General features: G+C 50.9%; 9 protein-coding genes across 9 annotated transcripts; 2 read left to right on the top strand and 7 right to left on the bottom strand.

Annotated features, from left to right (window-relative positions):
- Nucleotides 1-399: 399 nt before the first annotated feature.
- Nucleotides 400-1,450, bottom strand: STEHIDRAFT_120766 (uncharacterized protein). The gene is made up of 3 exons (XM_007303109.1): nt 873-1,450; nt 522-818; nt 400-458 (listed from the first exon to the last, which is right to left on the bottom strand). The coding sequence occupies exon 1, from the start codon at nt 1,423-1,425 to the stop codon at nt 901-903; it is 525 nt and encodes a 174-aa protein (XP_007303171.1). The 5' UTR covers nt 1,426-1,450; the 3' UTR covers nt 400-458; nt 522-818; nt 873-900.
- Nucleotides 1,451-1,937: 487 nt separating this feature from the next.
- STEHIDRAFT_120765 (methionine aminopeptidase) lies at nt 1,938-3,725 on the bottom strand. Its single transcript, XM_007303108.1, has 7 exons — nt 3,098-3,725; nt 2,890-3,038; nt 2,726-2,825; nt 2,467-2,671; nt 2,360-2,409; nt 2,224-2,292; nt 1,938-2,127 (listed from the first exon to the last, which is right to left on the bottom strand). The coding sequence occupies exons 1-7, from the start codon at nt 3,617-3,619 to the stop codon at nt 2,053-2,055; spliced, it is 1,170 nt and encodes a 389-aa protein (XP_007303170.1). The 5' UTR covers nt 3,620-3,725; the 3' UTR covers nt 1,938-2,052.
- Nucleotides 3,726-4,915: 1,190 nt separating this feature from the next.
- STEHIDRAFT_55102 (phosphatases II) lies at nt 4,916-5,781 on the bottom strand (the record flags this gene model as incomplete). The annotated part of the gene is made up of 4 exons (XM_007302309.1): nt 4,916-5,223; nt 5,282-5,335; nt 5,405-5,658; nt 5,720-5,781. The coding sequence occupies 4 exons, from the start codon at nt 5,779-5,781 to the stop codon at nt 4,916-4,918; spliced, it is 678 nt and encodes a 225-aa protein (XP_007302371.1).
- Nucleotides 5,782-6,351: 570 nt separating this feature from the next.
- Nucleotides 6,352-8,463, bottom strand: STEHIDRAFT_55385 (uncharacterized protein; the record flags this gene model as incomplete). The annotated part of the gene is made up of 8 exons (XM_007302328.1): nt 6,352-6,636; nt 6,697-6,825; nt 6,980-7,256; nt 7,310-7,821; nt 7,899-7,985; nt 8,041-8,215; nt 8,281-8,299; nt 8,358-8,463. 8 exons carry the CDS (start codon nt 8,461-8,463, stop codon nt 6,352-6,354), a joined length of 1,590 nt encoding a protein of 529 aa, XP_007302390.1.
- Nucleotides 8,464-8,725: 262 nt separating this feature from the next.
- Nucleotides 8,726-11,787, top strand: STEHIDRAFT_95957 (uncharacterized protein). The gene is made up of 4 exons (XM_007303107.1): nt 8,726-8,788; nt 8,852-9,776; nt 9,830-11,563; nt 11,615-11,787. Exons 2-4 carry the CDS (start codon nt 8,883-8,885, stop codon nt 11,705-11,707), a joined length of 2,721 nt encoding a protein of 906 aa, XP_007303169.1. The 5' UTR covers nt 8,726-8,788; nt 8,852-8,882; the 3' UTR covers nt 11,708-11,787.
- Nucleotides 11,788-12,824: 1,037 nt separating this feature from the next.
- On the top strand, nt 12,825-13,490 carry STEHIDRAFT_155975 (uncharacterized protein; the record flags this gene model as incomplete). The annotated part of the gene is made up of 3 exons (XM_007303106.1): nt 12,825-13,064; nt 13,135-13,257; nt 13,332-13,490. 3 exons carry the CDS (start codon nt 12,825-12,827, stop codon nt 13,488-13,490), a joined length of 522 nt encoding a protein of 173 aa, XP_007303168.1.
- A 220-nt stretch (nt 13,491-13,710) lies between these two features.
- On the bottom strand, nt 13,711-14,995 carry STEHIDRAFT_95953 (density-regulated protein DRP1). Its single transcript, XM_007303105.1, has 6 exons — nt 14,856-14,995; nt 14,642-14,749; nt 14,440-14,561; nt 14,363-14,371; nt 14,227-14,296; nt 13,711-14,164 (listed from the first exon to the last, which is right to left on the bottom strand). Exons 1-6 carry the CDS (start codon nt 14,929-14,931, stop codon nt 13,908-13,910), a joined length of 642 nt encoding a protein of 213 aa, XP_007303167.1. The 5' UTR covers nt 14,932-14,995; the 3' UTR covers nt 13,711-13,907.
- A 508-nt stretch (nt 14,996-15,503) lies between these two features.
- On the bottom strand, nt 15,504-16,189 carry STEHIDRAFT_138857 (uncharacterized protein; the record flags this gene model as incomplete). Its single annotated transcript, XM_007303104.1, has 2 exons — nt 15,504-15,628; nt 15,683-16,189. One exon carries the CDS (start codon nt 16,187-16,189, stop codon nt 15,731-15,733), a length of 459 nt encoding a protein of 152 aa, XP_007303166.1. The 3' UTR covers nt 15,504-15,628; nt 15,683-15,730.
- Nucleotides 16,190-16,352: 163 nt separating this feature from the next.
- STEHIDRAFT_120759 (Metallo-dependent phosphatase) lies at nt 16,353-18,022 on the bottom strand. The gene is made up of 8 exons (XM_007303103.1): nt 17,620-18,022; nt 17,472-17,553; nt 17,333-17,414; nt 17,137-17,268; nt 17,057-17,065; nt 16,946-16,994; nt 16,858-16,891; nt 16,353-16,796 (listed from the first exon to the last, which is right to left on the bottom strand). The coding sequence occupies exons 1-8, from the start codon at nt 17,843-17,845 to the stop codon at nt 16,463-16,465; spliced, it is 948 nt and encodes a 315-aa protein (XP_007303165.1). The 5' UTR covers nt 17,846-18,022; the 3' UTR covers nt 16,353-16,462.
- Between the last annotated feature and the right edge of the window lie 465 nt (nt 18,023-18,487).

Raw genomic sequence — 18,487 nt, 5'->3', positions numbered from 1 at the left:
CCAACTTACATTCCGGGTGTGGACAAACCGTAGATCAACAATTCACTGACTGATTCGGAGAGATGCAAGACTGGCGCCACGCTGAAACCCGGTGTGTGTCCCTTCCCACGTTCTCGGATCCGGCAACAATCCCACTTCGTCTATCAAGTCAGGATGTCGTATTTCCTGATTAGCAAGTAGCAGTCAAACAGACGAACACAGCCTAGACCAGAGCGGAGCCAATGCGCTGTGCAAGGATACCATCCAGTTTCTCCTAGCTTGCTGTTGTTGGAGGATCACAAGCATAAGCTGCTCCTCGCGGTCGATATCCGTGATTCAAGGACAGCAAGACGAGTCGAAAGAAGCAGTGCCAGGGGTATCACATCAATAGAGGGAGAGATTATCTCTCAGTCTGGGCATTCGAGAGGTGGGCGCATTGTTGAGCAGAGATTGGACAGAGAGGGGTGTATCAAGATCGACTGTAGCCCGTTCACTCGAGTCAGTTACGCGTCTATTCAAGCTCTAGAGAACTAAGACTGTACCAATGATATAAATATAATCTCTTCCAACTCTCTCCATAAATTGTTATGTCCAAATCAGCACCCTCAATAGCATTCCGACGCGTTAGCGACCATGCCTCAACCCCTTCCGCGAAATCAACAAATCCAACTGAACCGCACTGGATCCAATCCACAGAGAGAATCAGGAGAAGCACAGCCTACATGCATCGCCAGATCAAGGAACAAAAGTGTCACTTCATAACCATGTCAAGGCAGGATGTCGCTACCGCTCAAGAAGCGCTTCACCGAAAATACAAGCAGATTCCCTTCAAAAGATTACTGCAACAAGATTAGGCGCATCCAAGGTACTGAATAAAAGGGGGATACACGTACAACTGTCCGCACAACGGTGTTTGTGTCTTCATTGGTCTTTCTTCGCGTCGATGGACGAACTCTCTTGCCGAACTACGGGTACCTCAGCCCCCTTAAACCCTATGTCTGCCAGGAAGCAGAGTCGCATGGTGGCTCCCAGGTATACAAATCCCACACTGCCCCATGCCATCGCGTTCCAAGACGCAACGTTCCAGAATATTTCTGCACCTGCTGGCGCCATGGTCGCTAAATGTCCGAAATCGGCGACCAGGAGGCAGAACAGGACGCGCTTCCATGTTTTGACAGAGGTGGTAGATGATAGGACGAGATGTTCGTTGAGAGCAAATAGAACGTAAAGATTGGAGAGCTGGAACAATGTCATGAGGATTGGGATGTTGGTTGTTGTCCCGGAGGCCGCAATCTTGTTCGTGGATGCTACCAGATCGTGTAAATAGTCAGAGGGGCGATATGCGGCATAGTACGCCCCCGCCAACGCAGATATGGGCTCAATGTAGAGGAAGAATAGTTGATACGGAAAGAATGGGATGATGTCTGCGTTCCCCATCGTCGACATTTAGTCGAGGTCAACTTCAAGTTGACGAGTTCCGCTGGCTGAGCAGCAGTAAGCGTGGCACCAGTTACCTAAATCCTCGGCAGAGACCGAGGACAACTTCCCGGCTCCAGCAAACATTTGCAACTTCAAGGAGTAACGCCGATTCATCCTGAGGACGGTCGTTCCAGAAAAGACATCGTTCAATATACCGCAAAATATAAACTAGAAGTCATTTTGTTTTGGCAGCTTTCGATATCCATAAGATAGATATACATTAATCTCAGCCTCGTGATCCATAAATCACACACGCGCCACGCCGCATAGCGGAGGACCTTATAAGTGACTTGCCAACACCGTGGCCAGTGGTAAACACTACCGTTGGCTATCACAGAACCTGATTTCTGATGATCCACGACAGAAGGCGTTCTCTTCGAACAATTGGCAGATAGGAGACGACCACGAAACGTAAAGGCTTTGCTTTTACATCCATGAGCCTAGTTTCGCCACTGCTCTTGGCGCTGGTACGTTCGGGATTAACGCATTTCATGTTGTCGTGAGTTTCATCCATAGATTATATCCTTTCACACCCGATCCAAAAACCTTCTTCATTCTAAAAGGTTCGTGAGTCGTTGTGCGTGATTCGAGACATCATCCAGTAAGAACATCGGCGCCGTCTTCTGTGATGAGGACCATATGCTCCATCTGCGCGCTCCGTGCACAGTTCTGTGAAAGAACGCAATATATGTATATGAGGAATGGTGAACAAAGAGTAGAAAGAATGCGAACAGAAGTTTGCAATCGAAATATAAGGGAACATACCTCTGTGGAAGCTGTCCAGCCATCTGGGAATATCCAACCACGCGGATTCGATCCTTGAATCAGACACGGCTGCACAGACACGAGATATTCAGGATAAGACCTTAAAGGCTCCTGAAAATAGGAACGCCGCACTCACTTCAATCGTAAAGCAATGTCCGGGCTGCATAATACCGGGCTCGTCGTTCCCTGGAATGAGTGGATCAGCAAGTGAGACGAATCAGACGTCATCGGAGAAAAGCCTACTGTGATGAAGAACCCATGGGGGCCGATGGAAAACAGAGCCAATTCCATGGCCGGTCCATTCCAGCGAGATAGAGTACGGCTTTTCGGCGACCACACTGTGAATTGCACTTCCAATAGCTTTGAATGGACGACCTGGGCCACAAGCACTGATACCGGCCGAGAGTGCGTCTTCTGTAGCACGTATAAGACTCCGTCCCTGCTCATCCTAGGAACATGAATCAATATCCTCAAAGTAATGACCTATAGAAACCATACATACGACTTCTCCGACTGTGAAGGTTCGCGACGTGTCACCATGATAGCCATTCAGGTAGACGGTGATATCGATGTTCACAATATCGCCATCTTCAAGCGGGCGGCTAGAATACAAGACTTCAACTTCTCTTCGGAACAACGCTGCGGATCATGCGGATGCAATCGTACTCGTCTGGAATCCCATGAACAATAACGTTATTGACACTCGTGCAGCAGGCTTTGGGGAAGCCGGAGTACAGGAGAGGAGACGGGTATGCACCGTTCGACACGATAAAGTCATGTACGGAATTATCAATAGCCTCAGTAGTGACTCCAACCTGTTGAAAAGATGGTCATCAGAAGGGACCAGGATAGGATTATATGTAGTCGAACCTACATTCACAAGCGAGCCAGCGAACTCGAGCGTTTTCTTCGCGAGCTTAGCCGCTGTCCGTAGACGACTTTCTGCTTCGCTCCCCAATTCTATTCGTCCATCTCCGGTATAGGGATCCCCATCAAACGGTCGTTCATCTACACCCGCGCGTCGCTGAGGCAATGGAAGAGAGGCCACATAGGGCGGCAGCGATATATGACTCGGCACGGATCGTGCTCTGATGTGGCCCACACCGAACACGAAGGGTTCTGGTGGTAAAATGACAGAATACGACCCGAAATCGTAACCTTCTTCTTCAGACTCATGAATTGAGTCCAAAGTTTCTTCGTTTATCGACAAAGACGAGTGTAAACGTGGGTGCGCCAGACGAGGAAATGGCTGATATGACGAGAGCAAAGATGTATGTGAAGCTTTGCAGGTCAGTCGCCCTGAGGGTCGAGTAAGGTTGAACTTTGACCGGAAGGCCACAGGACATCGACGGCTCAAACTTAGGAACGAGCGGTTTTGAGTCGCAGCGTAGAACATGGTGAACAAGCACGTTCCTTGCAATGAATTGAGACACCAAGACGCGGAGTTTCGAAGGAGGCTCGCCACGTCGGTATGAGTGTACCGCCCGAGGCACGCAAGATTTGGGGCTAAAGGGCGACTACGTATCTGTACAAAGGTTTTGCATCCATGTGAGCTGTGAGACGTCAGATTCTGAACAAGCCAACATGTCACGTACCCAGACACCGTTGGTCGTTTGCTTGGAGTGAGGCAACGATATGAATAATGTCGCGGGGGGATCGGGGCGACCGGGCCGTGAGTGCCACAAGGTTTGTTCTTTTCTTCTCTGACTCTTTGTGCACGTAGTTGCCTCACTCATGCAGATCAGCGCTTCAGTTGGGGATAAACGAGGAGCAGAAGTACTAGATCGAGGACTGCGAATATGAGTGGATGTATTAAGAAGAGGTATATTAGAGAATGACGGTATAAATGAAGGAACTCTCAAGCCAAAACATAGCAGCCTGCGGGACAACAGTCACGAATGGGTAAATGATACGGACACTGTCTCGGAGGAGCAGAATGAGCGCCAGATCCACCAAAGGCGCAAGAACACAAGGAAAAGGAGGGACATGTCGTATGAAAACTCATGAAAGCTCTCCGCTAGCTCTGCCCTACGATGCTCATAACTTCGACCCGCGTCCTTCTTCCAACACCACTCAATGCCACCTTCTCCCGTTCCTGACCAGTTATCTTCTGCGTCCTACCCGAGTTGGATGCTGCCGAATTGATCGTGTTAGCTGCAGACGTGAAAGCAGAGGTGAGGGCGGAAAATGATCCGCCAAGCTCAGCAAACCATGCTTGAACGGCCGGATGGTCGAGTCTGGGCGAATGTTGGCAAGTCTGGAAGACTTCTAGGCACTTTGCAAATTTGTCAGTGCAGTTGAAGAGTGGTAGAGCTGGTGCGTCAGAGGGGTAAGTAGACGTAGGGATGTCGGAGAGAACAGGCGACCAGACCGTCATGAATTAGCTTGAGGGCGTGGACGGAAGATATGTTCTGGCTCCACATTACTTGAGAGGTAGTCGAGGTCAGCAACCGAGCAGTCAAAATAGGGGAGGGCTTACGATAGGCGCCTACTACGATGGCTGCATTACTTTCCGCAAGACAGTAGACGAGGACCCGCCCGTCACAGTCGATGGCTTCTTGTATATGTCTGCAGGTGTCGGGAAGATTAAGGAGGAGTCCCTCTGGGCCGCACTTGGGTATATCGAGGTGACGATTCTTAACATTGAGTGACGGGGGTATTTGCTCAGTGGAGCCGAGGGTGATGAAATGGGTTAGCCCAAGGTATGCGACCACGCAGGACGCACGATCATGGTCGTTAGGAAATTCACTAAAAATTTGAGACAGTAACTACCATGGCCGCATAAATCCACGCATCGGAGCACGTACCTGCTGAGATATAGCGTCTCCTGGAGAATCGGGACAGTGTCACTAACACTGTTTGAGAAGGCAGTAATGTCCTGGCGCTGTCTCCGCTTCCATGCTCGATATGCCGGGTTATTTGGCGTAGGTGCATATGAACAGGCTGCGAATGCATGTAGTTGCTTCATGAACCCATAGTTGGGTTGGACCCGTGGGCGCCCTTGGAGAAAGAGTACTAAGAGGTGACACCCATTCTAAAAGAGTGAAAACTCGCGTACGCTGCCGAAGATAGCATAGTGCCTCATGTACCGACATATGGCGAGACTGCATCACTGATGGAAAAAAAATGAGATGCCACGATTGAGAGCCGCTCTGCGTTACCACATCCAAAGAATACTCACAGAAAGCACAAATAACGGTTGCACTTCGGGATACACCCATGACACAGTGTACAAGCACCTTACCACCTTCATCCAAAGCAGCCTGAATGAACTGACATGCATTGGGTAAGTGGATGAGAAGGTCGTCATACTCTGTGTCCTGAACACCAATGGTCATGTGGTTTCGAGTTGGTGACGAAAAGTCGGGGCAGACGGAGAGGATATGTGTAATGCCCAGCTCTGGGTGTACACTCAAGCTAGTTGCGGAAAGGAGACTATGGACACGAAGAAACGCGTCACTTATATAGAACAACCTCGACGTCGCCGACCACTCACTTGCCAATAAAGACCCTGCCATCGAATACAACGTCAATACTTCTCGCTTTCGGGACCCTCATACTGGATTGAGCTCAATTGCAAGTTTCTGAGGAAGGACTGCGTGGGGAAAGCTGGGGTGCGGGGGTGGGGAGCGGGGCGTTGGCAAAATCGAATCAAGCAGAGGATATAAGAGGAAGAGTGAAGTGGCGCGTGAGCGACGCCGGCAAAGCAGAGAAAGCCCCATGTTCGCTGACCTCCAAGCGCACCGTGTCATCGTCGCGTGGTGTACTTGCCTAATTCGGCCGTTCGAACATAAAGTTAAGGTCCGCGAATCCAAGAGCCGCTCGTCTATGATTGGAGCACGCAACGATCCAATATTATTTCGCCCTCAACTTTCAGGATCGATATCACGTTGTGCATGTGACAGTCGCTGTTCGTGTTCAATTTCCCAGACCAACAGCCAAGCTAGAGGTCTTAGTTTTCCTTAGGCTGTCAATGTGGTCATGTACGGAGATAACGGATATGTATGGTAATCTCAACTTCAGATTATTACATCGATCTGGAGGCTCTCGAAGGTCGCCATGAGTTCCGTCGCTTTTCCATCTAGCACGCCCATTACCAGAGATCGTGTAGGAAACGTGCAGGCCCGATTATGATCCGCTTGCAGGTGAGGATTTGGATGGAAGGGTAAACAAACGGACGCCCCTCTGCACATCACCCACTGATCCACCTCCAAGCTGAGCCTGGTTCCAAGTCCGCATGTTCTTCGGCACAGCCAGAGCATCGAGGAGTTCTTCACTCTTGGAAGGGATAAATGGCTGGAGTAATAAACCGCATATCCGTAGCGTCTCGATAGAGACGGCGTAAACCTGTTCAGTAAGCTCCGAGGTAGTCTCTTTTGACCAGGGTTGGGTAACGGTCAGCATCTGGTTGACCTGTGAATGTTGGACATGAGTCTACCGAATTAGTTCCGAAGTATAAAGGAAGTGACGTACCATCAAGAGTTGTTGAACGATAGCGTCTAGAGCGTCGGAGACTTGAAGAAGCTGCAGGTTTTCATCGACTCGTTGTGAGAGACTTTGCAAGGAGGTCACAGCCTCGTGCAAAGCGGGTACTTTCGCAGACTCATCGATCAGTACTGAGAACCGTGCATGGCAATCTGGGGACAGTCGCTTTTGGATCGCTTTTGAGGTGACACGAAGGTAGAAATTCCCAAGTAAAGATTGCAGCTCGAAAGCATGTTTCTCGAGCTGTTCCTGCGACCAATCTAAGAATCACAGCCGTCAGCGTACACCCACAGGGCGGAAGCAAGAAGATCAAAAGTTCATCTCGCAGCGTACCGACGTCATCCTTGAAGCGACCACCTACACGGGCAAGATAGTACCTGACCAGATCTACACCCAGTTCATCCATGGCTTTGAACGGATCGGCAACATTGCCGATGGACTTCGACATCTTCTGCCTGTTTACTGTCCAATGTGCGTGAGAAAGAATCTGCTTCGGCAAGGGCAGCCCTAGGGCCTGGAGCATGGCAGGGAAATATATTGCGTGAAACCTGAAAAACTTGAATAAGGGAGCGATGCGGGGAACCTTTGCGCAGCGTCTCACCGGAGAATATCCTTCCCAATCACTTGCAGATCGGGTGGCCAACCGAATTGGGAGGGATTTGCTTGGGACTTGATCCCAGGAAAGCCAGCACCAGTCAGATAGACGGTGAGTGCATCAAACCAGACGTAGATCGTATGCGTTGGGTCCGTTGGCACAGGTATACCCCAGTGCAGTCGTGCTCGGGGCCGTGAGATGGATAGATCTTCAAGAGGTTGAGAAAGCATATCAATCACGTCGGCATGCTGGGTAGGAGGGTATATGGACAATGGGTCGCTCTTGTACCGTTCCAAAAGCGAATCTTGAAACGCGGACAGGCGGAACATATAATTCTCCTCTTCCATCCATTCGACAGCGGAGCCGGTCTCTATTGAGACAAATGACTGTTGCTTGCCCATGGTATACGGTGCCTTTTTTCGCGTGACTTGAGATTCAGGATAAAAGCACTCGTCGGAGATGGAGTACCAGCCTTGATGACTTCCTTTGTAGATCAGACCTTTCGCGTCGAGTTCTCTCTGAATTGCGTATATAATCAGTCGGTGAGGTTAACTTAAGAGGGGCAATACGGATTGATTAGTAGGTAAACACTTACCCAGACATGTTCGACGGCAGTCTGGTGGTCTTGCTCCGTAGTACGCACAAATCGAGTATGTGAGGTATTGGTCCGCTCTGCTAGTTTCTTTACCAAGCGCAAGTCAGTGGATGTCGGAAGCATGCCGTGGAGTAAGACAGACACGAAAATGAGCGCTCAGCTCGTCACAGAATGCGGCGGGGTCTAAGTCTCGAGCGAGTGCAGCTTTCTGGATCTTGAAGCCATGTTCGTCAGTGCCAGCGAGAAAATATGCAGGAGTCTCAGGTCGGCGTAGTCTGGCTTGTCGTGCAAATATATCCGCAGTCACAAGTGTATAACTGGATGGCACGGAAGTAGCCCAGTCGTTAGTGTTTGCAAGAGGTGCGGCGAGAAATATGCCCACAGATGTCCTATATGAGGAGCTGCAAGTGAAGCAATCTGATCAGCGACAGCAGCACTCGCCACAGTGTAATTTCTTACCAGCGTTCGGGTAGAAAATAGGGCTGGTGACATAGTACGGCTTCTGTGAAAGTGCACGAGAGGCAGAGAAGGCACGCGACGAGTTGATTATTTTGGCGTAGACCATACGACGACAAGAGAGCGCATAGTTAGCCAAGACAACCATAGGCCAGATACAACTTTCTTCTCCTTCCTGCGACTACACTGCGGAGCACAAGATTAGAGGCCCGCGCTGAGGAGTTAGACTGAGTTCACCCCGTACCGAAGTAGATGATAGGGTTTGCGAATGAAGTGCTTGTGTTACAATTCCGGCCACACCTAAGATAGGGTTAGGGCCCACCCATAACGTGGATTCCTCCGTCGTATTGCGCCCGGTATCCCGGCCACATCTTGCGATTGCGCACGTACAAACCTCAACTGAAACCATATCTTTGAACCTAGGTTGAACTCGCGTTCGTCGGTGTCTCTTGTCTCTATGCCTGTCGCATAGCTAATTAGCCGTTTTTGTGGAACAGCAGCCTTCGCAGACTGGACGAGATCCTAACCATGTCCGATTCTTTCGCCGAACTATGGAATTCATCCGCGCCGAGCAAGCCTGCAGCACCTCCCAAAACCTCAGGCTCCAAAGTGAACACCAATTTTCCTTCAAATAACGCTGGACATCGCCCACAGTACGATGCCTTCTCTATGTTGGCCTCTTCATCGCCTGCAGGCTCCAGCCCTCGCGCTACCACACCTTCCACTACTCAGACAGTTCAACGATCCGCCGCTAAATCACCTATATCGACTTCCTCCGGTGGTGACGCATTTAGCAGTCTGTTATCTGGTTCTTTGTCCAATGCCTCTGACAATGCCAAACTCAGCATCGCCGAGCGCGCTTCCAGAGCTGAGAAGCAGAGACAGGAGACCCTCCAGAAGCAGCATCAGACGGTCAGGCAGCAGTCGGCAGCTTGGGCTGGCCTAGATTCACTAGCGAATAACTCTTCCTTCAGTCCACAAGCCTCCCAACATTCTTCACCACAACCGCCGGATGATGGCTGGTTGTTCGGTTCCTCTCAGTCGTCCGCTGCACCCGCGTTACTGCCGAGCTCGAAACCTCCCCCCAGCGCCTCCGCTTCCACTCTCGATCATGATGATGACTGGGGTCTTGGTGACTTCGCCTCTCTGCCTTCGGAGAAACAACGCAAAGAAAACGCCCCTTCGCAGCCCGGTTCCCTCTGGGAGTTGGAATCTTTTGCGTCAGACTCGCACAACGCTGCCGCTTCGTCTTCCGGACCACGACGAAAACCCAAGGTGCCGTCTCGGACGAATTCACCGGGCGATTTCGATTTCGGCGACCGAGAACAAGGCCTTCTAGATGAGGATTCACAAGATGAGGATGATATTCTTGGTAATTTGGCACGACCAGCGGATTCTTTGAGGTCGAGTACATCTCCACCCGTAAGTCTGTCAAATGCGATTCTCATGAACAAGTAATAAAATGATCCGTACAGGCCCGACCTACCCCACCGAACGGCAAGCAGGGCAGAGCATCGTCGCCTCCGCCGCATATCATCGGACAGATTGTCGAGATGGGCTTCACCCCTCAGCAAGCTCGTGTGGCACTTGCCGCCACAGAAACGGGGGTTGATGTCCAGGCAGCTTTGGAGACTCTCCTGTCGAATGGTGCTGGATCACCTTCTCCTCTAAAGCGCCCGCCATCCAATGGACAAGATCGATCACGTCCGAGACCGGACGAGCAATTCCAGGACGACGATGCTGGAGATAGACCCGCCCGCCGCGACCCTCGTACACGCTCACGACCATCACGGGAGTCACCTACGTCGCCACCGCCCGGTCAAGAAGTGAACTATCAACAGCAAGCTGATAAGTTACTCGCCCAAGCTAATATCATCGGTTTGAGCGTCTTCAATCGCGCGAACGCTCTGTTCAACCAAGGAAAGGAGAAGGTACAGAAGGCTTACGAAGAACGCGCAACGGCTTCACGATCTACGTCCTCGTTGAATTCGCGTGGACAGACAGACGGTAGACCGCGATGGATGCAAGAAGCCATAGAGAGGGAAAGGGATGAGAATGCGCATGATAGAGCACCGCACGGAGAACCATCTACCTTTCGGGACGACGACGAGGTTCTCCCCCCTAGACCATCTCAGCGCGCGCGAGCCAAGCCCGAGGCAGCGTCTCGACCCGAAGTCAAGACAGCAGACCTCTTTAGCGATGATGCGCCAAAGGCGTATGTTTCGCCTTTTCGAAGAGGTGGAGCCTCCCGAGGAGGACCATCTGCGTCTTCAACCCCTACTTCCACTCCAGTCGCAGCGCCCGCCCCCCGACGTTCATCTCCTGTGGCGCTGTCTCGACGGCAGACGATTCCGGCCACGCCTTCTGCAATATCAGCATCCAACAGACACAAAGCGTCGGGTACAGAAATGTTCAAACTTGGACGATATGCAGAAGCCGAAACAGCATACTCGGCAGCTCTATCCCAACTCCCCGATTCGCATCTTCTGCAGATTCCGCTACTCAATAATCGTGCGCTCACCCGCCTCAAGACTGGTGACACATCCGGGACCATTGATGACTGTGCGACCGTCATCAGGATCATAGGCCCCTCGTATCATCCCTCACGAGAAGCTAAGGTGGCGAAGGAGGAAGAAGGCGCCAGTGTCGATCTTGCTGATGCTCTCGTGAAGGCACGGAAGCGACGCGCGGAAGCATACGAGGGGAAGGAGAAATGGGATCTTGCTCGCCAGGACTGGGAAGCCATTGTTGCCCTCGACTTCGCGGGCAAAATGCGGCACGATGCTGTGACTGGGGCGAGCCGGTGTCGCAAGATGGTCGCTGCCGCCCAAGCATCGGGCGAAGGATCTATCAGCGCAGGCCCCTCGGCAAGCACGCCTCGAGTCGTGAAGCCGAAACCAACTCCGAAGAGACCTGCGCCTCGTCGTGGCCCTACCCCACCATCCGAGGCATTGAACAGACTGAAGCAGGCAAACGAAGCGGCGGAAGCGGAAGATCAAGCACGGCACGAAATGAAGGATGCTATCGATGCGCGTCTGGGTACGTGGAAGAATGGCAAGGAGACCAATTTGCGTGCCCTCATCGCAAGTTTGGACTCCGTGCTCTGGCCTGAACTGGGTTGGCAGAAAGTTGGGATGGCTGAGCTCGTCACTCCGAATCAAGTGAAGATCAGATACACGAAGGCTATCGCGAAACTACATCCTGACAAGGTGAGCCCCATAATTCCGTGCGCATAGAGCATATACTGATCTATAAAACAGTTAAACGTCAACAATACGACTCTAGAGCAGAGGATGATCGCTAACGGGGTATTCGGGACTTTGAACGAGGCTTGGATTGCCTTCAAGCCCTAACATGTTGAAACCTGGCACGGCAGTATTTCGATCCATACCGTGTATTTTTGTAGACGTCTGTGTTCGTATATACAGACCGACACACCATACTTTCAGGCATTAGCTGCAGCTGCCGCCTCTGTTCCTCGATGGAGTATCTATGACGTGAGAATAATGAGAGATCTTCACCGCCACATCGAACCGTTGACACACGGGCGCCTAACGGCAATTTCCGTTCCGGATTCTGCGGCAAACGTTCAACGCGTCTTGATTTGCGACCCTCTCTGCTTGCCTGGTACTCATCGCCAGAATCTCTCGTGTCTAGACCGTGAAAATCAAAATTGCTATCTGCGGCCTCCTAGTTTTACTACCCTTGCGAATGTGATCTCTGGGCTGCGCTTTGCAACAAAACTTCAAGCTTCGGCGGTCGTCTACGCCCCGGGCCGCTTGCTCGATGCTCGCTCTCTTCTTCAGATGAACAAAAGTTCGACACCTCCATCACTACATAATTCAACCACTAGCTGGTTGCTTTCTTGCGCCTCGTTGCTATGATCGCCTTTGGGGTTCTGCCTCGTGTCTTGCTTTGTCGTCCTGTAACGGAAATGAAGGAAGTGGGCACCGGCGGTTCATGCCGTCCTACTATCTTTGTTTGTTTAGTACCCTTTGCTCTTGCCTAATTCTTCCTTGTATCTTTGTGATTTAACAACACGTCCTTGCCGCGTCTACCTCAAAGGCGCTCCTGCAAAATGCGAGTATCGCATGGTCGAGTGGCACTCGATTGCTGCCTTTCTATGGCACGCTCCCCGCCTCGAGACACCTTCTCTTTGTTGGACCTACAATGGCATAATAGTTCTCCAGCTCCTTTGCCCTTTTGCCCACTTTTGCCCCTGTTGTTGCCCTAGTCTTTTATCTTGCTTAAAAGCGAGCTGGTGGGCGACATGGCCTCTCATCGTCCACTCAATTGCTCTGGTGTTACGAACTCGTCTCTCGCAATTGTCTCTTGTAACTCACAGTTTTGCCTCCACATTTCACGTTCTTCGTAAATCCCTTTATCTTCCTACATCACTCGGGTGTCCGTCTAATCGTATTATTTTTCAGTGTTTTCTTTGTCCTCGCCGACTAGTACCGTTCACTTTCGATGGCCCCCCCTCTCAACCTCGTCCCCCAGGTCCAGCTTACCAGTCACAACTGCCTTGAAGGCGGCATACCCCCTCGCTTCCCTTCTGTTATCTTCCATACGACGACTTCTCGCGGACCGAGTCTTGGTGTCAACGCGGCCGAACTGGCCTACAGAGGTCACGCACACTTCGGACAGTTTCTTCATAACAACTTTGACTGCCCTCTTCCCGGCTGCTCTAAAATTTCACTCCATCTATCGGTATGTGTTCTTATCTTGTCTTCTAAACAAAATCAAATGCTCATTTCCTCGACTTCTGGGTACGCCACAGTGGCCCGGTTACCCTGACTGCAACACCGTCTTTCCCATCGATGTCATTTCTCCAAAGGGCGGACCTGCAACCAGGATGGACATCATCATTGCAATTGTGGAAGCGATTACGACCTTCTTCCAGGTATATATATTGTCTTCCATAACCGGTATCTTCTCTGGACGGTCACGCTCATGCTTGGGGCTTCTGTCTATTAGAGAGCGTGCAAGCACACGGTTCAGGCCCAGCACGCTCAGTGGAAAATCGCGAAAGACAGGGATGGGATTATGGTCCAGGATTTATGGATTATCTCCATGAACAACAAGTGTGGCGACATGTGGCAAGTGGACCTGAACTACATACCCTCTCGCCACTGAATCATCCTCTATCCGTCGATTCCACCCCTGTGTTCCTTCGAATTCTTCATCTCGGTTTGCTAGTCATCCGAGAGGCTTTTCGTTTCGCTTTCATCATCGTCCCCAGTCTCCGCACATATACCCTGGCCACGGCCCATCACACATTATTTATCTCGCATCCAAACTGTATTCCTAACACATTTCTCGTAGGTTGATCATCTCACTGTAGCACTACCACCCACTATTTATCCATTGTCAAACAACCATCATACCATACATCGAGCATACATTGTAGCCTAGACACATATATTTGTCCTTCACTAATACAAGACATTCATGCCACGCAGTCTGTATACAATGTGATCAACCAAATCATCTTCACGATCATCATACACCGTTGAGCAAGTCACTTCCTCAGGCCATACGAGCACCGTGCAATTACTCTCCGCCTTTCTTCTTTTTCTCCTCGATGATATCGACGTTGTCGATCAAAACGCCCTTCAAAACGTCCAGTCCCTTCTTGCCCTTCCCGCCACCTTCGCCACCCTCGCCCGCCTCCTCTATCATGTCGTAGATTTCTTGCGAGACATCGCCTTGAACGACGATCTCGTCAAACCCTGCTGCGTTCTTCGTTACGGATGCACCGGTTGCGAAGCGTTGGGCGAATAATTTCGAGGCCTTCTTCAGATCTACGTCTATGCACCGCCGTATGGGGTCAGCTGGTCGGAATGAGCTGGAATATACCATGGACACAAACCGAAGGCTTCGAGTCCATGAACAGCGGTTACGTATTTTCGTTTATTCCGTTCTATGCGCTTGATTTGCACCTATATATCCGGACACCAGAGAATGAATAAAGTGGAGGGTGACAGCGGACAACGATCTGAACGTACTTGGGAAGCCTGTCATATTCCGCGCAGTTATCAGCGATCGAGACGTCAAGAATGCAGGAGAGAATTAGGCGGCATACCATCTTCTTCTTCTTAGCCGCATCCGCCTTTGCCTCTGCTTTCGCTTCCTTCTTAGCCGTATCCTTCTCAAGCTTACTCTGTGCTTCCAGACTCAAGGTCCCGAGCTTAGACTGCAGGGCCTCTATAAACCAGCAACGGTGAAAAGCAAGAAGGATCAGGTATCATCATAATGTATAGAGAAAAACATTATATGAGACGCACCGTCGGAATAGTACTTCTGATACAGATCGGGGTGTTCGCTCTCCAACCATTCTTTACACCGCGTGAAGCTCGAGCCGAACTCGCAGTATTCAGGCGGGAAAGTGCATACTGGATAATGATAAGTTTGCAATCAGAAATGGTTTCAATGAGAAATCTTCCCTTGCAGTGTGGTTGAGATACGGAAACGAGGGGAATGCGGGAGTGAGGAACTCACCGCCACAGTAGAGGATTTGGAGAGGTGGAGTGGCCTGCTTCTCGGGTGCGGTTGATTCGGGTTCTGTTGTTGCCATGATTTTTTACTGGTATTTGCCTTCAATATTCGTGTAGTATTAGCCAATGAGGCGGGCAATGAGAGAGTCTATGTCCTCGGGAGATGGAGTGCTTCAAGTATTACGGTGGGCTTTGTGGCTTCGCCGATTGCCATCTTCATCTTATCTTATCGAGAAACCATATGATCGAACTTCACTGTGGCGTGCTTGTGTGGCCCAAAAACTGTAGTAACCTTCCGCGATCGCTAGGAATGGTGTACGCTTTGAAGGTTCGGTGGACATCCTCAACGGTGCAATATTACATTCGAGAACGACCCAGCCCGAGAATAGCCATGGCTTTTGGTGGACATCCAACGGCGTGTGCTGGACATGACCATGTATACGGGTCACATTAATGTAGAACGTTGGGGTCGTCTCAGTCGACGAATTTGAACCCGCATGAACAATGCATGCGACTACATTTAACAGTGGCACTGTACAAGAGAAAATTATTGGTGCGCTGGGAATATGACTTAGTGGACACATTCATTACTTGCTCTCGAGCACTTGTAGGTTCCGACGCCGCTGCCGACATGCGCCAACATACTAGAGCTCGAAAGAATGCTATATTTTATCTCGATGGGGAACAGCGAAGGAATTGATTACACAAAAGTGTTTGCACGACGGCCGATGCCTATTGCACATATGCATGCAAGAGTGAATTTCATCACGGCTACACCTGAAGCATCTCTATTAGTGCTCAGGAAATGTGATGATAGAGTGGCGGACCAACCTGGAAGACACTGTAAAGGATTTATTGATGAACTATCACATTCCAGCCTCACGCCTTCCCCTCCGGTTTCCTTCCTCCAGCGTTACCCTGCGCAGGACTCTCCTCCTGCTTGCTCGCCTTCATATCCGGGTCATCCTTGTATGACGGAGTAGCCCCATATCTCGCCTCGTTCTCTCCTCCAGCAGCCGCATCGTACGGCTGGTCTGACTTCTCCGTGCTCCTGTACTCCTCGGTCTCCACCCCTGCTTGACTGTACTGCCCGGACGGGGGCTCATAGGGGCGTTGAACGGCTTCTGAGCTGCTGTCGACGCGATGAACGGTGGAGTCTACGGGGGGAGTGGAATCGACGTCTTTGAAGTATGATTCTGCGCTGTGTCCTTCTTTCGATTCCTTGTCGGCGAGGGCGAGAGTTGTGCGGGAGAATGTACGCGTCTGGGTTGCGGGAAGAGCAGCGACACGACGCGAGACGGCGCTCACGGGGAGAGCACGATGAGCACGAAGAGACATTGATGTGAGTCGCGAGGAGATCATGTTGACTTAGAGGTTTATTGGGTGATTGTTGTGCGAGCTGACTTGGTTGAGGATGAGAGAAGGGAAGAGCCTGTAAGAGCCACTTTATTGCACGGGCCATGGCATGACGTCATGGCTCATCTCGTCAGTTCAACTTTGTGGCGCCTCGTGTTCCCAAAGCCTCAATGCAGCCATACTGGTGGTACATATAAATTACACGGTGTGAGAGAGAATAAGGGAGCACAACGGTCCGTATAGTTTGAAGCGCTGTTACACCTCTAACAAATCCACAATCGCGGGCTGGAAGCCAGGCCCTGCAAAAGGGATGGGCGTTCCTCGATAATACATAGCCGTGGCTCGATGTCCAGCGGGCCAGTTTGCACCATTCACAAATACGGTCTGCTTCACCTCTTTCGAATCATCATCGGTTGTAGATGTCGATTTGCTCCATTCTCCGACTTCCACGCCGTGCGCTTCGTGAATGTGACCAAAGAGGTGAAGACGGGGTTGAAGATGAGCCAAACGGCTTCGAAGGGCTTCGCATCCAACCTCACTCCCGTCACTTGTTTCGTCAAGTATCCCGAAAGGAGGTCCGTGTGTTAGGCTGTCAATTTCTGTCGTCAGCCTTCCGCCGAGATGTTCCCCTGTCCGAAAGAGGGGCCTACAGGATATCTGTCTTCGGAAATTTGCTGACCAGATCTGAGTCGGCAGAGATGAGCGGTATGCACTGATAGGCGTCGCAGTCAGACGAACCTTCGGCTGATCTTCCAGGATGGTAGTTGAACGCCCAGTCGTAGAACCACTTTGTCCCCATTAAGTAGTGCGCGGATGAACCGAAAGATACAGGCTAGAAATCTCACTCACCGGTGACCACTTTGGCAGCCCGGAGAATCCTTCGTGAGTGCGCTACGCATGCAGAGAAACAGTTCCGAACTGAGACGTACAGGTGATCCATAGACGGACCATTTACGTCCACCTTCGTGGACTTGGAACTCGTGAGACTCGTCTTCAAGGTAGACAAGGCCTGCTTTCTTCGCTTCCTTCCCTACGAACAGACTGTGAATCTCGTCCACTGGCTAGCAGGGATCGCAGAAGTATGTGAGAAGCAGAGATGCGAAAATCAGCCTCAAATATACAGACCTCCTGGTCTCTGTGCCATCTATCGAAGTTCTTGGGGTACCAGTCCCGATGAAGCGTGAGGTCGTGATTACCTGCAATGACTCTAGTAACAGAGAATAAGAATTATTCTTGATTATTCTGAAAATCCGCACGAACTTACATCTTGATCGGATGGCTCAGGCTGCAGAGCCAGTCTGCTGTCTGTTTTGCACCTACGAAGCGACCCGTCTGGGTCAGATCACCTGGACATTGATCACAATACCACGCCAGTGAGCAAGGGCGATATAGCAAAAGGACTCTCGTCGTACCACTATGGAGAAGCACATCACCGTGTGGTACCTCGAACGTATGCTCGTGTGTGTCACTGATGCATACAAAACGGGTCCAGACGCCAGTGGAAGGCTTTGGAGGCACATTATCGACTCGGTCGTAGCTGCTGTGGATGATGGCCGTCGGCGTCGTAATGGTTGGCGGTGGGTTCTCCCCAATAAGAGTAGGATTTGGAATATTCAGTTCAGGTAGCTCTTCAGTCATGTCAGGGACTTGTAATTTGGGGCGAGTGACTGATTGTGGGGAGAGAGGTAAGCGGGCAGGGCGATGTTCGTTCTGCGATCGAGTGCGAACAACCCGGCGTATTCTGTCCCAAAAGATGCCCGTGGTGAATACGACAAAGATGTTGCACTACAGAGGTGGCAGCTCCCGGAAGGCAAATGTGGACAAACGATTTGAAGTGACAGAAATTGTCGGAACAATGTTTGGAGCTGGGTTGGAACACGTCGGTCAATACCAGTGTCAATACAGGCGGGATGCATATTGGTACGAAGGTTCGATCCTAAATCTAACATTTGGGCGAAATTTGTCACAAACTTTGGCGCCACATATGTACGCATTCGGATCGGGTAACCCTGCTTTTCAGAGACTTTGGTACGCACAACGGATCGAACCATCGTTTGCGAAGACCCTGCATGCAATCTAAGCATCGCTATTATTCGCGGTGTAAATGTGTACTTCGGACCCGATAGCGAGTAAAAACACCTTTTTTCAGTCCAACTTCATTGACGAGGACAGCGCGCTCGAGATTGCCTTCGCGCACATGTGTGTTGCGAACAAAAAATGTCGAGATTTGCCTACTGTGAAGTTAGGGAATGATAACTTCCACTCGCTTTTGTGCGTACG

The sequence above is a fragment of the Stereum hirsutum genome, assembly GCF_000264905.1.
Source record: "Stereum hirsutum FP-91666 SS1 unplaced genomic scaffold STEHIscaffold_5, whole genome shotgun sequence".
Lineage (NCBI taxonomy): Eukaryota > Fungi > Basidiomycota > Agaricomycetes > Russulales > Stereaceae > Stereum > Stereum hirsutum.
Note: the sequence above shows the minus strand (reverse complement) of the source record. Positions and strands in the feature narration are given on the sequence as shown.

What these genes read in the sequence shown, in the direction of transcription:
- STEHIDRAFT_95953 (XM_007303105.1), bottom strand. Translation starts at nt 14,931, where the DNA reads ATGGCAACAACAGAACCCGAATCAACCGCACCCGAGAAGCAGGCCACT. An exon ending in CCAAATCCTCTACTGTGGCG is followed by an intron (nt 14,750 to 14,855) that starts GTGAGTTCCTCA and finishes ATCATTATCCAG; the next exon opens with TATGCACTTTCCCGCCTGAA. An exon ending in TCATGGACTCGAAGCCTTCG is followed by an intron (nt 14,165 to 14,226) that starts GTTTGTGTCCAT and finishes GGCGGTGCATAG; the next exon opens with ACGTAGATCTGAAGAAGGCC.
- STEHIDRAFT_120765 (XM_007303108.1), bottom strand. Translation starts at nt 3,619, where the DNA reads ATGTTCTACGCTGCGACTCAAAACCGCTCGTTCCTAAGTTTGAGCCGT. An exon ending in CCTTCACAGTCGGAGAAGTC is followed by an intron (nt 2,672 to 2,725) that starts GTATGTATGGTT and finishes TCATGTTCCTAG; the next exon opens with GATGAGCAGGGACGGAGTCT. An exon ending in GCTGGACAGCTTCCACAGAG is followed by an intron (nt 2,128 to 2,223) that starts GTATGTTCCCTT and finishes GTTCTTTCACAG; the next exon opens with AACTGTGCACGGAGCGCGCA.
- STEHIDRAFT_120759 (XM_007303103.1), bottom strand. Translation starts at nt 17,845, where the DNA reads ATGACTGAAGAGCTACCTGAACTGAATATTCCAAATCCTACTCTTATT. An exon ending in GATGGCACAGAGACCAGGAG is followed by an intron (nt 17,269 to 17,332) that starts GTCTGTATATTT and finishes GATCCCTGCTAG; the next exon opens with CCAGTGGACGAGATTCACAG. An exon ending in TTTCCGAAGACAGATATCCT is followed by an intron (nt 16,797 to 16,857) that starts GTAGGCCCCTCT and finishes AGAAATTGACAG; the next exon opens with CCTAACACACGGACCTCCTT.
- STEHIDRAFT_95957 (XM_007303107.1), top strand. Translation starts at nt 8,883, where the DNA reads ATGTCCGATTCTTTCGCCGAACTATGGAATTCATCCGCGCCGAGCAAG. An exon ending in GGTCGAGTACATCTCCACCC is followed by an intron (nt 9,777 to 9,829) that starts GTAAGTCTGTCA and finishes TGATCCGTACAG; the next exon opens with GCCCGACCTACCCCACCGAA. An exon ending in CGAAACTACATCCTGACAAG is followed by an intron (nt 11,564 to 11,614) that starts GTGAGCCCCATA and finishes TCTATAAAACAG; the next exon opens with TTAAACGTCAACAATACGAC.
- STEHIDRAFT_120766 (XM_007303109.1), bottom strand. Translation starts at nt 1,425, where the DNA reads ATGTCGACGATGGGGAACGCAGACATCATCCCATTCTTTCCGTATCAA.